Genomic DNA, 15,295 nt, shown 5'->3' with positions numbered 1-15,295 from the left:
GCCCAGACGCGATCTGAAATTCTTTTATGGAGGGACTTGCTCAGAGGAAATCACAAGGCCAGTGAATTCTTAGGGCTATAATTGTGGCCAAGATGCTCGTCGGAATATGTGGCAGTACGTTATCCACATGCGCAGTGTCTTCTCATACAGGGCTTCAAACGAGATATAGCGGGCTAACCTGACATGCAGGCATCTGCTCGGGCAAGAAGACAGTGGCCCAGTATCTGGTTGAGCATCACGGCTTCAAGCACCTCTACCTGCAACCCCCTGCGTCGGTCTCAGACCAGGACGCTACGGACAAGACATCTTCGTCCCCTGACAGCGGCAGTGCGGCCTTTGCTGGGGTAACCGCCGCGGTTAATGGTACCAAGCAAGGGCCTGAGACCTCCTCGTCCTATGTCTTTGCTACGGCTGAAGACCTGTTGGATTTTGTAACTCGACGATGGCGCAGCCGCTTTGTGACGACGGACATCCCCACGGAGAAGGTGCTTGACGTCTTCATCCGACGGCCATTCTTCCTGCTCATCTCCATCGACGCTCCGCTCACCGTGCGTTGGCGTCGTTTCCAGCAACGCTCCAAGCAGCCGGATCAATCTACCATCTCCCTTGAGGAGTTTGTCACCCAAAATGACCTACATCTGTACGATCCTCACACTGGCCTGCAGCCGCTCATATCGCGGGCCACCGTTAGGCTACTCAATACCTCATCTTCGCTGGCTCATCTCTATGCGACTCTGGGGAAACTCGACATCCCCAACCCTGACCGTATGAGGCCGGGCTGGGATACCTACTTTATGGCTCTAGCATCTCTGGCCGCACAGCGATCAAATTGCATGAAACGCCGTGTAGGCTGCGTCCTGGTCGGGCGAGAACGGCGAGTCATCAGCACAGGGTACAACGGCACCCCCCGCGGCTTGCGAAACTGTGCAGAGGGTGGCTGTCCTCGATGTAACGAGGGGAGCAGCTCTGGGGTTGGACTGGCCACGTGTTTGTGCATACACGCTGAGGAGAATGCGCTTCTGGAGGCCGGGAGGGAGCGTATCCGGGAGGGCTCCGTGCTGTACTGCGATACGTGTCCGTGCTTGACGTGTAGCATCAAGATCTGCCAGGTCGGCATCGCAGAAGTGGTTTACGCTCATGGATACAGCATGGATACTGAGACGGCGGAGGTGTTTAGACAGGCGGGCGTCAAGCTACGTCAATTCATTCCGGTGAGTGAGCAGATGACATATGGTGGTCGCAATTGCTAATACAAGGAACAGCCTCCGAACGGCCTGATTCACCTAGAGAAGATGGAACTGTATTGATTTGGGCGCATATACAGCGCGGCATATGGGGCATGGAGCGTTCTTTGGGACCGAATTTGCATATGTAGGCTAACAAATCTCTGTGATTATTACTGACGGCAGCTGTGCATACCTCCTATCAGGCACTCTAGTATTTATGACGTATATGTTCTTCAGTCAATCTCCAAACTTCGTCATGACGTGCAGATGCCCTTGTCCAGATTCCCGGTTTTAATCGGTAGATCGATGTAATTTAATCGGCGGTTTGATCGCCATTTTACCCCAGAACACGTTTCGGATCGATGGACCAGCTGCAGAGCCCTGACTAACACGGGAAGTGACCGCAAGCATCCAGCATCCCAGAGATTCTTGGATGCGCGTCTATTGCGGAGTAGGAGAGCATTACATTTACCAGGACATGTGAGTCAGCCTGTGGGAGAATTGGTTCATTTTTCCTGTTGTTACTACCGCATTCTCTTGACAACTCAAGATATGAATCATCGAGGTCATGATTTATATGTGCTAAGTCAAGCTGGGGACATTCGTCATCTACTGCATCTACCGACAGTCGCTCCAATAATATGACGCAATATCCAGAACCTAGTGTTACAATCAATGAGATTACATTGTTCCATAGAACTCATTTCGATTTCATACGTAAAAGCCTGGTGCCGACTTGGAAAAAGGTTCGATATTTCATTTTCCTCGATCATTGTAGGGTAGACCTCAAACTTGCAACCAATGCCCGTTGTCTGGTACCTGCAGGTGGCTCCACAAAATGTCACAGAGCTTGAATCGGCAAAGGCCCCACGACCGTCTGATGTATCTCATCATTAGGAAGCCGTAGTGTAAACAATTGTATTTAGGTACTGAATGATCAAGATATACATGAGTGTGCATCCTCTGAAGCAGGAATGTTAAGTATCTGATTTATTAAGCCCGGTCGGTTTTTTCTCTTAGCACCTAGTAGTTCTGGGCCAAATAAAGTGTGTGATATCAAGGCCATTCTGCCCTGCAGCCTCGATGTACTCGTATGTAAGACCTTGTCTGGCAAGTACAATACTGCGCTTCCGCAACTCAATTCATCGATACCGGCTTATTCTGCTGTTATGAGTAAAGCTCGGATACATTCAAAGTTCCCACATCTGGCAAGAGAGAGACTGGTTGTCATGGACTAGCTACTCCAGCTGCTCCACTCGCTGGTCGTGCATCTGGAGGCTATCTCGGTGCCTTGCTACAATACGGAGCACATCTTTTGGCTGCCTAGAGATGTGATGACGGCGATAGGTCCCAAAGCACGAAATACTACATACAGCTGCCTAGCAAAGTTGTTAATCATCGAATATGGGAACATTCCAGGCCATGACTCGCAGGCGTTGACCAAAGAAGCTGAGCAGAGGTATTGGGGAAAGCAGGTTGAGGATGGAGGCGCGCTGCATGAGCTGCCGGCTGGACGGGTCCGGAATGGCGAGCCGGGAAGCGAAATGACCAGAAAACTAAAAAAAAGGGGGGCCACCGTCCTTCGAACAGCGAAGGAATACAGGTTCAAAGGGATGTGACTGTGTAAATGGGTAAGATGGGCTAGAGCAATGCCACCGCTTTAGCTTCATCCATGGCGGAGAGAACACCCAAAAAATAGGGGCAACTTTTGGATTTGTGTGTAGTATGGAGCAATTTGAACAAGGTTTACCCAAGTTCAAAAAATGGGTGGCTGTTTGGACCCTCTAAACGCGTCGTGGAAAGATATCAAAACAGTGGCAACTCGCACACTTCCAAGGCTGCAAGTAAACAACAATAGCCTTGTTTGTTTTGATCGATGAGCGAGTCATCGCCCACCGCACCGGCAATGACACCTACCTAGTCAATTGAAAAAACTGGGAAGAGAGGCTGGGTTGAAGAGAGACATGAGTTAAAAATGGCGACCTTGTCACATATACTCGCACGAGTAGTCGGTGTTGTCTCTGACATGGCGGCTGAGCCGGCGGCATCTCACAAACCATTGACCATTCATTCTTAATACTTTTTGCCTCGATGAGCTTGTCTGAGGTGCATTGACGCGTGCTACCCGCATGCTGCATGAACCCTGGCGTCTGGGGAACAAGTGGCGAAGGCGAGGGAAAGAAAAAAGCTAAACCATGAAACCCGAAACATGCAGGGAGAAACATACGGTTGGGCCAGTCTTTGCCACTGCTCATCCGATCCATGTCACCTTGATCATCGATGTCATCGCCTAGTTTGGTGTTGGCGTAGGAAGAAGCGCCAATGCCCCTCCCAAGGCCAAGGCGCTGTTCCTGGACCCGTCAGCGAGACCCGTGCCCCTCCTGGGTTGGGTTTGGAGACTCAGAGTGTTGTAAGTTGTGCTGTAGGAATCGATAGGCTGCGTTGTGGTTTGAGCATATGGTAGAGTTCCAGTGCCCTCTCATGGTTGACATCATGGTGGCAATGTTAAATCCTGTACTATTCTTGGTCAACTGTCGTCACACCTGCTTGTGACCAGGCTGTGCAAAAGATTGATAAGGACCCGTGGATGATGGGCAGGCCGAGAAATGCAATGTCTTGCCCGTTGGTCCGCTGTAATGGACTGAGGTATATCGAACACGCCATCAGAGCAATAATTGTGGCACTGCTGAATACTTCCTGAAGTTAAACGCAATACATGCAGTATACTTATTTTTCGTAATGGTAGCAGTAGCAGTAATGGAAAACTACTTTTCAATAATCATGAAAACCATCCAACATTGTTCTCTCTTGAACGAGAAAACTCTCCTCAGATAGCAAGGATTGTCACAGGGCCTTGTGGCGCACCGAGCTACAGAGCTAAAATTCTGCCGGGCGGACACAGGGGTCGTTGCCAAATGGGTTCCACTTTAGCTGGTTGAAGACGCGTTCCCGCGTGCTGCGCTAGGCCCTGTCTGGTAAGATGATAAACAATGCAGCATCTCAGTCGCGCCTTCTGCTCCCAAACCACAGTACACCGCAGAAGGTACCACCGAGCCGTTACCTGTGATTGTCAAATCGAGCTTACTGCACATGTACTCGTACTCGTACTCCCGCCTCCCTTTGCACGCTCGCCTCCAACACCTTTGCATACCATCCGGCGTTTGACCTGGATTTTCACTCTCTCCCTGCGTGTGCATTTTGTTTTACTCTGTCTCTCAATTGAGTCACAGCCGTGGCCGAGCCCGACGCTGCTTCACAAGGGAAACTGCGGCTGCGCTGCCAAAGTCAATTTCGAAACCCTAGCCGAGTCACTTACCCACGATACGAAGCCGGCGACGACGACAGCAACGAGCGGCGACTCAACAAGGGGTGGTGCTTGAAAGGCATCCGGGGAGGCATATTGGACCTGCGAATATTGGCTCTACGATCCTCCCAGCCCGACTATCGACGCAAGTACATCTGCCATCAATATCTACATATTCCATCTTCACAAGCGGGCGATATCTGCGAGAGTGCGCCGGGCACATACGCATCGTGAGCACCTCTTTCTCTCTCTCTGCCTTTCCTTCTATACACTGTCCGCCCACGCCATGCTGTGACTGCCTCTGGCCAGCATCCGCTTGTTCTGAGTTGTCGACTTGGCTTCATTGGGCCTTCTTGACTCTCGGCTCCTCCTGCTTGCCGCCCATCTCAGCATGCGGACTGGATAAGACGTTCTTTTGGTATTCTTCGCTGCGACCCGCTCGGGCTTCTTCACGGCTTGTCTCTCTTTTTTCTTATCAGGCATAACCCTCCCGGACGTTTTCCATCCGTGGGCTGTTTCTCTATCTACAACCTCTTGTTACGTTGCCCACATCGCCCACCATCTCGACTGGATTTCGTTTCCCAAGCATCTCAGACTTCGATTCCTTCACAGACCGATTTACTCTTTGTGTGTTTGTGTATTTTATTCCTTGGTGTGATGCACGGATTTTCCTGGCCTTCTTAGACCTGCCAACCAAGGAGATATTTACAGCGCGCTTCATATATAATCAAACCTTTGCGAGGAGACCAACTAATCCGAAGCTGCGCACGTCTTCAGCACCGTCGACATTCCCTAACCTGGTGGTTTTTGGTCCGCGGCTTTCTCATAACACTTAGCAGAACTTCTGAGCATTGTTTTGCACTGCCTTCATTCCAGTGCCATGTCCTTTTCCAACGGTGGCGGTGGCACTCTGGCTTTGCCCTCGCCCACTCATGTTCATCATATGGACCCAGCATCTGTTCGCAACCTTCGACGGTCAATGTCACGATCCCCCACCAAGCTTTTCGCACGAACAAGAACAAACTCTCAAGGTTCAAGCAGCACGCGACATGGTTCACTGTCTCCGAGTCGACGGCCTGTTACAACACCCCTCCAACAACGCCCGGTGCTGAATCCCCCTTCGTCAGCTCCGCCAGCTGTCGGCTCGTCAATCCTCGACAGCGCCCCGCACCTATCGCCTGTGCAGACACCCCTTCGGCCAGGCGTTAAGCTCTCGCTCCGATCCGCCAAAAGCACAAAAACGGCGCCTGCTTCGCGCATCACCCGAACACGAGCGTCCCCAAAGAGCCCGTTGAAACGCGCCTTGAGCGCCACTCCCGATTCTGGAAACTCTACTTCCTCACGCTCGCCGCCATCTTCTCCTAGACCTAGATTTGCAGGACAGGAAAACAACAATAACAACAACATCAACATCAACAATACTCCCAGCCGCTCTACACTGCGCAAAATCTTCGACAGATCGACTCGGCAAAGTGTGCAATTTGATCTTACAGAAGCCTCTCAATTCTCGTTTCTAAAATCGTTGGATTCAACGAGCGACTCTCCCATGATTCCGACAGCAGGTGCTTTGAAGCGCAGCGACGCAACAATGAACTTGGATCAGTCAACCAAAGGCAGCCCCGTGGCCAAGCGACGACACTTGCATGGCATTACGAGCTCTGTGCAAACGGAGGATCTCAACATATTTGGCTCAAGCGCATCGCCGCCTGGAGCCTTTGATATACATGAAGATTCATTTCCTGAGTACGAGCTGTCGGGCATGGCGGGACCTGCTTTTCACCGTGACCACCTGGCATCTCCTTCTCCCGCATCAAGCATTCCAAAACGATCTTCATCTCTCCGGAGATCAACGCTGCAGCAGCGCTACGGCGAAAAGACTTCTTGGGGGAAGCAGTCTGGTGAGCGACAGCTTTCGCAGCCTGGCAGTGAATTTTCAACGCCTGTTAGACGCCGGCCGCGACTTTCTACTGACTCTTTTGTGCCCCCAACAGCGGCTCGCGAGAATCCCTTTGCGCCCAGCGCGACCATTTCCAAGGCTGAAAGCAAAGATCACCAGCCTCACCCGCTGTCTAAGACCCTGACAACCTCTACATCTGGCAACAGTTTGACTGAAGAGCAGTCGCTCTATGCGCCTGCCAAGGTCGCCCACAAGCCGCATCCCTTTTCAAGGTCTCTGCCCCCTGGTGCTACTCGCCCCACTGCTCGATCTTTCAACGAGCACAGGGCCTCAATAGGAACGCCAAACCAATCTCACCAGCTCTGGATCGGCGCATTCAGCTCCACTGGGCTTATTTCCAAAGTGAACCGAAACCCTGAGGAGGAGGCTGACAAGAAAATGGCGCCGCCTGATACGCCGTGCAAAAAACACACCAACCCATTCGCGACCTTTCCGCCGCCCTCTAGTTCTGGAAAGAAGAGAGCAAGCTATCGCAAATCGTTTGGCGGTGTCCCCTCTACCCCGTTTAACCCTGTCCTGGGTCGTGTCCCTGATACCGTTGGCAACCCTTCAAAAGGCCTGTCAATCTTCCAACGCGGTGGTGCTCTAGCCGCCCGCCGTGGAAGCATCCTTAGCGTCGATGGTGACGACCGGAAACTGTTTGATGATGGTGCCGACTTTGCAAGTCCGACCGAAGGCGATGCCTCTCTCACTCCGACCAAAAACCTTCTAACACCAAGCTTCAGTGGTCTGAGCAGCCTTAGTGAAAGTTCTCAGGAAAGCCCAAGTGCCAACCGATCGTTTTTGTCATCAACAGTCAAGGCAACACCCCCACGACCACGAGATCTCAGCTGTAAGTCGATCCCAGAAGAGTCCGCCAGTCCAAGGGACCAAGTCGAAGGAGCACAGTTGCTAGCCAGTCGATCTACCCCTATGGACAGCGAAGAAGCTTCATCCGACCCTCTTTCCTTATCTTCGTTTGGACGGGCAAGGTCCCAGAGGGGGCTTAGTGCGCCCCCGCCGCTCAATCCTGAGGCTCCAGTTTCGACGACGCAGCAGCCTAGTCGCGGATCTTTAAAGTCATCCAGAACCAGAGTATGTACTAAGATGATGTGTGTTGACACAGCGAGCCCTGCCGATGGACGACGCACTCCTCAGACTCCCCTGGAAACTTTTCTGCCAATAGATGCCAGCCGCTTATCCATCTCCCGAGCTGGAGACGGACGGAGAGAAACCAGCATGCCACCACCGGTCACACCAACCACGAGCCGAGACTTCCGATCGTCTATGAGCATCTTCGTCACGCCAGTCAACGGTCGTACCAGTAACGTGGATGTCGATGCCAGCCTACACTCCAAGTTTGACAAGGTTGAGCAGATTGGCAAGGGCGAGTTTTCTACCGTATACCGGGTAACTAAGCAGGATCACCACAATGACTTTTCTGTATCTTCTTCATTCACCCCGATTGACAGCCACACCAAGAATTCCTTCAAGAGCCAAGTCTTTGCCGTCAAAAAGAGCAAACATCCGTACCATGGCCCCAAAGACAGGGACGTAAAGCTGCGCGAAGCTCGCATTCTACAGGCCTTATCACATGCTGAACATGTTGTGCAATATATCGACGATTGGGAGCATAACTTTCACCTTTACATCCAGACAGAGTTTTGCGAAGAGGGAACCCTGGATAAATTTTTGGCCAACATCGGACAAGTTGGTCGTTTGGATGATTTCCGCATCTACAAGATCTTGCAAGATCTTTGCTTGGTAAGTTGACGCAATCCCCTAATCTTGCTCGGTCCAAGTCTCTAATCGCTGACATTTTCTTTTCTTCACAGGGATTGAAAGAGATTCACGAAGCCGGATTTATGCATCTAGATATGAAACCGGCGAATATTCTCATTACTTTTGAGGGAGTCCTCAAGATTGGCGACTTTGGATTGGCCCAGGCTGTTTCCGAAGACGTCCGGGTAGACATTGAAGGAGATCGCGAGTACATGGCCCCGGAAATGTTGGAAGGCAAAGCCGATCAGTCTGCCGATATCTTTTCTCTGGGTCTCATGACTTTGGAAACGGCGGCCAATGTGATGCTTCCCGACAACGGGCCTACATGGGTTGCTCTCAGATCTGGTGATCTCTCTGAAGTACCCAGCCTCACTTGGACGCCATCAAGCGATGTCCAGCGGGATGCTCTTGGCAACCCTGCCGACTCTGCGACGAGTGATGATCTCGAGACGGAGAGAACACGCAGCTCTGGCAATCTGTTTGGCTCTTTTAAGCGATCGGAACTTCAGCAGCCTCCCGACTTTATGGTTGAGGCCTTCCACCCCAGCTCCCTTGATTCCATTGTTCGGTGGATGACACAACAGGACCCTGAAGAACGGCCACGCATCGAAGAAGTCTTGGCCTTGGAGGGCATGCGGTGGGTGGCAGAGCACCGCAATGCGCCCGCCATTGTCTACGAGGGAAATTGGGGCCCTTCGGAGCTGTTCCCCGTCTCCATTGTCCACGACAGCGACCTCGAAATGACAGATGCTTAAAGTTTTCTTTTCTTCTTCTTTGCTGAATAAGATTTGACTACGCTCTGTACTTTTTTCTTTCTTTGTTTACAGCAGATTGCTTCAAAAAACAACGAGGCTGGATATATCCAAGGAACATAAGATGCGTATGATGAGCATTTCAGCTACTTTTACCTTGGACCGAGATATGTACGAGTGGATACGACAGGCCGACGTTTGAATTTATCAAAGCTTCTGGCTCTGCATATAGCGATTTTTTTTTCTCTCTTTTGTTTTACGGGCACTCGCCCTTGACGCCCTGATGGATTACGAAATAACCTCGGCCTGCCTTTTCATATACCTGGAAAGGTATTTACGACTTGAACGGGCAAAACGAATTTCTACTTGTACGCCAATCGAAGGAATCCTCCCTTAGATTTCTTCTCTCCACCAAACCTCGGATCCTTCGATTAGCTTACGCAGGCGGCAGGCGGAGGCCGCGTCTCGTTGGACGAGATTGCGTGTACCAACTATACTTGAGATCGAATAGACATGTCAATGACGCGTGGCTAGAACTGGAACGGCTTTAGAAGCAAACCCACCTTGGTTGGAGTTTTTTTGAGATGAGAAAAGCACGCAATCTTGTGTCTTTGAATCAAAGAAGCGTCCAAGGTGAGGGCCAGAGGGAGCTGTCATGTATAGAACCAGGAAGAAATTGCTTGCTTTTTCCTTTTTGTAATTGATGTACGAATAAATATTAACAGACAAGGGCGATGCAGATGGAATGGACAGCTGGTTTTACGGCGTTGGGGTTTGGAATTGGGAAGGATCTTGAGGGCGATTCCCCTGGAGTTGGTAGGGAGGTTAGTCTGTCTCTCATGATGCTTACGACGACATGCAATGAATACGAAATGATATCCCTAGAGATTGGTAATTTTGGCTTGCGATTCTGTGCATTTGATTGATGAGTGATTTGGCTTGCAATGCTCTCTGTGTAATGTTACTTGAACTATTACACGTATTCTACAAGGTTTAATTGTTGACCCCCCGGACCCCGCATTAGCGCGTCGTAATGCCGTTGCGAATAACGGAGCAGGGAGCCGAGTGTAAGCAACCAACTGTGAGTCTTCATATCACATGGAATGCAGATGTGAGTGTCTCGTTATCTGGTTCCTCGCATTTCCATATAGTATTTAAACTGTGGCTTTTGTTCACCCTTTCACATCTTTCCTCTTTATCCAAATACTAGCCATAGATTACAATATACGCAGCCATGGTGACCGCTACTCTGCTAGACGGGCAATCCGGGTTGCCCAGCCCGCGAAGCACCAAGTCGTTTTGGCATCGCGATCCGTCATATGTGCTTCTCGGCCGTCGATCAACGCCAGAGCTGCCCGCGACGGCAGATGTCGTCATCGTTGGAAGCGGCATAACGGGGGCTTTTGCTGCGCGGGAGCTTGTTGCCGGGGGGAGGTCGGTGTTGATGCTTGAGGCGAGGGAGGCTTGCTGGGGGGCTACAGGAAGGGTGAGTTTTACGAGGATTTGCGTTACATGCGGTGAATTCGGTGTATTCGAGCCGCTTCTAGGATGTTTGATGATGCTGATTGCCATGGGGAGTTTTAGAATGGAGGTCATTGCCAGCCCATGATTTACGGCAGGGAGCCACACATTGCGCGCTTTGAGCTTGAGACGTATCGCTTCTTGGAGGACATTGTTACAAAGTTCAATGTGCCGTGTGATTGGAGGAGGGTTGGTGGTGTTCATGCTTTACCTACGGATGAGTTTGTCGAGCTTGTGGCCAAGAGAATTGAGAACATTAACAAGCATCATCCTGATTTGGCTGGCAAAGCGGAGTTGTTTACGAAGCCTGAGGACCTTGCAGCGCTGAGAGTGCCCAATGCTCGAGGAGCAGTGCTGCAGCCGTATGCTGCAAAGTGTTGGCCATATAAACTAGTTGCCTGGATTCTGGAAGCGTTGTTCACGCAGCAGTCGACGGAGGTGTTTAATCTACAGACTACGACGCCGGTGACGCATGTACAGAAGGCAGAGGGGCTGGACTCGTGGGTGGTCCACACGCCTAGGGGACAGGTTGTGGCAAAGGAGGTGCTTCTCGCGACGAATGGGTATACGTCTCACCTGCTGCCCAAGATGACGGGGCTGATTGTTCCCGTCAGGGGGCAGGTTTCCGCTTTGGAGCCGCCGGATAGGAACGTGATGCTGGAGCACAGTCACGTTTGGCTTGCGGAGGATAGCGACAATTACTTGATTGAGAGGGACGATCCGCTGGAGATGATTATTGTAGGGGGCGAGAGGTTGAGTGTTCCTGATGGAGGGGAGGGAGTGTGGAAGGACGATGAGATTGACGATGAGGTGGCGGCGCGGCTACGACGGTCACTTCGTCCTGCATTGAAGTTGCGGCCAGAGGGCGAGAAGGAGGAGGAAGAGCTGAGGGCGCGGTATCAGTGGACGGGCATCATGGGATATTCCGCAGACGGCAGTCCCTTTGTTGGGGACGTGCCCGAGGAGCTTGGTGGTGGAGCTGGGCTGTGGGTTTGCGCTGGGTATACCGGGCACGGCATGCCCGTGGCGGCGAGATGCGCCGTTGCCGTCTCGCAGATGATTCTGGGACGGCAGGGAGAGGTTGGGAGCGTGGAGGTGCCCAAGGAGTGGACGGTGACGGCGGATAGGGCAGAAAGGGCCAGGGGGAGAGAGTTGGCGAAGAGTTCGATGGAGGAGTTTATGATGGAGATGAAGGCGTTGGTTGAGAAGGGGTTGTGAGGGGATTCTGAGCTGGTGTTTTGTTTGTTTGCTTTTCATCATAGAGTTGTGACTTATACGAGAACGTTATGAACGTGTTGCTTTCGATGTTGCTATGAAATACCGAGTCATCTCCAATCATGCGAAGAGGCTACCTATATCTTCCTAGAACAGGTAAGATTTGTTGACGGGCTGTCCCGAGGAACACGAGAAAGTCCCATCGTATTCTCCGCCAATAAGCGTCTTCTTGCCAAGGACGTTGTTTGTTGCTTTCCCTTGACAGCTCAATGATTGACGGGAAAAGCGGCCGCTTCGTATTCACAAATGGACGAATGACACCCCGACTATCTCGACGCACATCGTATTCCCCTCTGGCACTAAAAAGACACGGAACTAAGTCACATCCGTATATTCCTCAAAGAGTCTATACTGTCTCAAAGAGGCAATCGCCGAAGTCGATTTTTAAACCCCCCTGTTATGGTTAACGGAAAAGAAAAAAAAGAATCCGGGGGAAACAATGAACTTGGTTTTGAATCTGGGCAAATAGACGAGTGCGAAGGGGGGTTTGGAATTTTCTCTTTCGGCTTCTGTAGCCGGGTTGGCGTCGTGGGACTTGACTCAAGGGGGAATGGCGCTGGATCCTCTTTTTGACTCGGGGGATTTTTTTTCTCTTTCTTTCTCCAGACTGGATTCGATGCTAATAATGGACGAACGGGTTTTGAGGGCAAATTGATTTGGGCGAAGCTGACAAAGTGTTGTCATGCCGTTTTGAGACAGCGGAGCCAGGGGAAGCGGCGTTAATGTAGCGGTTGGTCCACTTCGTGTTCTAATTGCGTGAAAGACTCGACTGACTCTTGTTTTTCTTATTCTCGTTGGCCGCGACTCATAAAGCAGCCTGTCCTTCGTTATTTCTGTGCCGGCAATCCTTCGTTTTCTGTTGGCTGTTATCTTTTTTTGCTGTGTCGCGTCTGCGGATTGAAATCGTCTTTCGTTTTTTTGTCACTCGCTAAGTTGAACGAGGTGCTTTGTGGTGTGAAACCGATCGTCAAAGTCATTTGATACAACAACGCCGTAAACATGAAGTCTGCTTTGGCTCTTGCGTTTCTTGGTGCCTCTGCTGGCGCTGTCAAGGTCGACTTTACTAGTGATGGTACGCCAGCTTCTTGGATGCTTTAGTGATTCGTGATTGCTAATACGACAGGCAGCCTCGATCAAGGATGGCGCGAGCACCATTGCGTATGGGCTCATGAAGTATTACAACGGCAACGAGACGGGCCAGATTCCGGGCAATCTCCCCCAGCCATACTTCTGTCCGCCCCCCCTTCCCTCCTGATTCAACCGTCTGGGTGAAGAGTTATGGCGAACAAGAACTAACTTGACGCAGGGTGGGAAACCGGCGCCTTGTTCACGGCCTTGATCGACTACTGGGCCAAGACGGGCGACGACTCGTACAACTCGTTGACATCCCAGGGCCTGCTGCACCAGGTCGGCGACAGCAACAACTTCCTGCCGGCGAACCAGTCCAAGGCCGAGGGCAACGATGACCAGGGCACCTGGGCTTTGGCCGCCATCGCCGCGGCCGAGAGCGGATTCCCGAGCCCGTCCAAGGATGAGCCTCAGTGGCAGGATCTCGCTGTGAATGTCTTCAACGACTTTGTGCAGCGATGGGACACCAAGAACTGCGACGGTGGTCTTCGGTGGCAAATCGCTGCCTTTAACGCTGGCTACGACTTCAAGAACTCGGCTTCCAACGGCGTCTTCTTCGATCTCGCCGCCAGGCTGTATCTGCAGACCAAGAACAGCACGTACTCGGACTGGGCCACCAAGATCTTCAGCTGGGAGCAGGACGCCGGCCTCATCACCGACACGTACTGGGTCCTCGAGGGCGTCAACACCGAGAACTGCAAGAACATTGACAAGACCCAGACCAGCCTGAGCGCCAGTCTCTTCCTGCACGGCAGTGCTGCGCTGTACAACGCCACGACGTCCACGCAGTGGAAGACGCGCGTCGACGGCCTGCTCAAGGGCGTGCAGGAGGCTTTTGTCAGCAACGGCATCTTCGTCGAGGTTTCGTGCGAGACGGTAAAGACGTGCAGCACCGATCTGCAAGCTTTCAAGGGCTTCCTTATTCGATCGCTCGGAGAGACGGCTCAGCTGGCTCCTTACACCGGTGCCACCATCCAGCCGATTCTCCTGACGAATGCAAAGGCCGCGGCAAAGGCCTGCTCGGGATCGCCATCCAAAGGCTTTTCGGGCCAGGCGGGAACTGCGTGCGGATTCTCGTGGGCTGGGGCCAACAGCACTTTTGACGGACTGACTGGCGTTGGCGAGCAGATGAATGCTCTGTCTGCTGTTGTTTCCACTTTGACGCAGAATGCAAAGGGACAGACTAACGGAACGAGCCCTGACAAGCCTAGCGGAACTTCGCCTTCGGGTCCGGCTGCTACGACGCCTAAGGGTGCTGGAAGCAGGGTTGCTGCGGATGGCATGGCGGCTTTGGTTGTTTTGGGTGGAATTCTGTATGGGTTGTTGTAACTTCAAGTTTTGGTGAGGGTGAGTTGCAACGGCTTGGGCACGGTGGGGTGGAATGATGGATGGAAGTCGGTTTATATTCTATATATACATGCACCCATGTATTTAGCTACCATGCTTTTGGTTCTTTTTTAGAGATTGATGTGTTTGATGAAGATCTATGAATAATGTCTTGTTAAAGAGCGAATGTTTCGGATATTCAATGCTTGCTTCTGTCCAATCCAACTGAGCCTCCAGTCCTAGCAACCATATTTCGTAGCCAATTCGGGGGGAGCATGATAAAAGAACCGAATAACCATTTTTATCATATGAAATACCATCTGCGGCCATTCTTTTACCTTTGGCCGTTTACAACTGGTATATTCTGTTGCATATCCACAGTGGAGTGATTGTCTATTCCATGGCTAGTGTATTTTTGGCAACAAAAGCAGGAGGTAATACTGGACAACGGACTGATGATGGAGTATATAAATTCGATGCCCTGTATATAGATGGCTTCACCTGCAAGCTCATGTAAATCAAGGCAAATCTACTGGTGTATGTAGGGCTCACATAGTTCCCATTGAATAGACTTATTGATGCTCTATGTCGCATTGCCAATGCCAACCCTTTTCAATTGGGAAATGTTATCCAGTATCCCAAATTCGGTATCCAACACCCTAGCGACTGCGTAAAATCCAAGTATTAGAATAGGATGTAAAAAGAATATGAATAGAACCTACCTTTATACTACTATTACTACTTTCTATTACTATTACTACTTTCTACTACTATTACTACTTTCTACTACTATTACTACTTTCTACTACTATCACCACTTTCTTCTAGTATCTATTATTATAAATATATTCTTCTAGTATCTACTGCTATTACAGTTTTTCTCTAGTATCTGAGATTATCCTTTAGTTCGTATAGCTCTTATGGAAGACATGGGATACTGGATAACAAACTCGGGTGGCTGAATAACTGCTCCCTTTCAATTGAATCGTTTGAGTTCTTTGCTCGGAAACCTGTGTCAATATGTGGATACCGGCCTTGAGTGAAT

At 51.0% G+C, this 15,295-nt stretch overlaps 5 protein-coding genes across 5 annotated transcripts; 4 read left to right on the top strand and 1 right to left on the bottom strand.

Annotated features, from left to right (window-relative positions):
- Positions 1–92: 92 nt before the first annotated feature.
- Positions 93–1,307, top strand: M431DRAFT_85638 (hypothetical protein; the record flags this gene model as incomplete). Its single annotated transcript, XM_024923579.1, has 3 exons — positions 93–114; positions 190–1,211; positions 1,263–1,307. 3 exons carry the CDS (start codon positions 93–95, stop codon positions 1,305–1,307), a joined length of 1,089 nt encoding a protein of 362 aa, XP_024774440.1.
- Positions 1,308–3,139: 1,832 nt separating this feature from the next.
- Positions 3,140–3,586, bottom strand: M431DRAFT_86337 (hypothetical protein; the record flags this gene model as incomplete). Its single annotated transcript, XM_024923664.1, has 1 exon — positions 3,140–3,586. A coding segment is annotated over one exon (447 nt), but the record flags the coding sequence as incomplete, so codon positions are not given.
- Positions 3,587–5,410: 1,824 nt separating this feature from the next.
- On the top strand, positions 5,411–9,003 carry M431DRAFT_494985 (hypothetical protein; the record flags this gene model as incomplete). Its single annotated transcript, XM_024917308.1, has 2 exons — positions 5,411–8,230; positions 8,302–9,003. 2 exons carry the CDS (start codon positions 5,411–5,413, stop codon positions 9,001–9,003), a joined length of 3,522 nt encoding a protein of 1,173 aa, XP_024774438.1.
- A 1,079-nt stretch (positions 9,004–10,082) lies between these two features.
- M431DRAFT_508171 (hypothetical protein) lies at positions 10,083–11,869 on the top strand. Its single transcript, XM_024919079.1, has 2 exons — positions 10,083–10,486; positions 10,585–11,869. The coding sequence occupies exons 1-2, from the start codon at positions 10,235–10,237 to the stop codon at positions 11,737–11,739; spliced, it is 1,407 nt and encodes a 468-aa protein (XP_024774437.1). The 5' UTR covers positions 10,083–10,234; the 3' UTR covers positions 11,740–11,869.
- A 630-nt stretch (positions 11,870–12,499) lies between these two features.
- Positions 12,500–14,419, top strand: M431DRAFT_427679 (glycoside hydrolase family 76 protein). Its single transcript, XM_024915076.1, has 3 exons — positions 12,500–12,868; positions 12,924–13,028; positions 13,103–14,419. Exons 1-3 carry the CDS (start codon positions 12,796–12,798, stop codon positions 14,251–14,253), a joined length of 1,329 nt encoding a protein of 442 aa, XP_024774436.1. The 5' UTR covers positions 12,500–12,795; the 3' UTR covers positions 14,254–14,419.
- Positions 14,420–15,295: the final 876 nt, after the last annotated feature.

This window comes from Trichoderma harzianum (genome assembly GCF_003025095.1).
Source record: "Trichoderma harzianum CBS 226.95 unplaced genomic scaffold M431scaffold_6, whole genome shotgun sequence".
Lineage (NCBI taxonomy): Eukaryota > Fungi > Ascomycota > Sordariomycetes > Hypocreales > Hypocreaceae > Trichoderma > Trichoderma harzianum.
The sequence above is the reverse complement of the archived record's forward strand: the minus strand, read 5'-3'. Positions and strand labels throughout refer to the sequence as shown.